Here is a 587-nt window from a genome sequence, read left to right as displayed (position 1 = left end):
AGAACATCTCAGGAAGAGTCTCAAGGACCATGTCAATCTGTGTCTCGGAATCAATGTCAGCTCCTAAAACCTCTGCAGCATCGAAGTGACCAATCATGGTTAACATATGGTCCCTTACAGATGCTTTTGGTTTCATGAGTGTGTTCATAATTGCCCTAATGGAGGCTTGCCTAGCTTGTCGACTTTGATGTCCAAACATCTCTTGAAGGCTTTCCATTATGTCAAAAGCAGCTCGCATATTCTGATGTTTTTGCTGTAACACATTTGACATGGATGCCAAAATGTAACAACGGGCCATCTCATTAGAATGATTCCACTTTTCATATGCAGCCTTTTGAGATTTCGTAGAGTCATCTTTAGGGGCTTCGGGACAAACTTCATCCAGCACATATTTGTGTTTTTCAGTGGTAAGAACAATATTAAGGTTCCTTTTCCAGTCAACGTAGTTTTCTCCCATAAGTTGATTTTTGTTAAGTATTACTGATAATGGATTAAGCGACATTTTCTGTAAAATTAACGATTCGCATATTAATAAAATGAGCAATAATCTTTGTATGATGCGTGTATGTTAATATGCAAATATAGAC

General features: G+C 37.8%; 1 protein-coding gene across 1 annotated transcript; it reads right to left on the bottom strand.

Moving 5' to 3' along the window:
• Window positions 1–28: 28 nt before the first annotated feature.
• LOC111388152 lies at window positions 29–502 on the bottom strand (the record flags this gene model as incomplete). Its single annotated transcript, XM_023012830.1, has 1 exon — window positions 29–502. A coding segment is annotated over exon 1 (474 nt), but the record flags the coding sequence as incomplete, so codon positions are not given.
• Window positions 503–587: the final 85 nt, after the last annotated feature.

Source organism: Olea europaea, unplaced genomic scaffold, assembly GCF_002742605.1.
Source record: "Olea europaea var. sylvestris unplaced genomic scaffold, O_europaea_v1 scaffold4601, whole genome shotgun sequence".
In the NCBI taxonomy this organism is placed as follows: domain Eukaryota; kingdom Viridiplantae; phylum Streptophyta; class Magnoliopsida; order Lamiales; family Oleaceae; genus Olea; species Olea europaea.
This window is presented reverse-complemented; position numbering and strand designations above follow the sequence as displayed.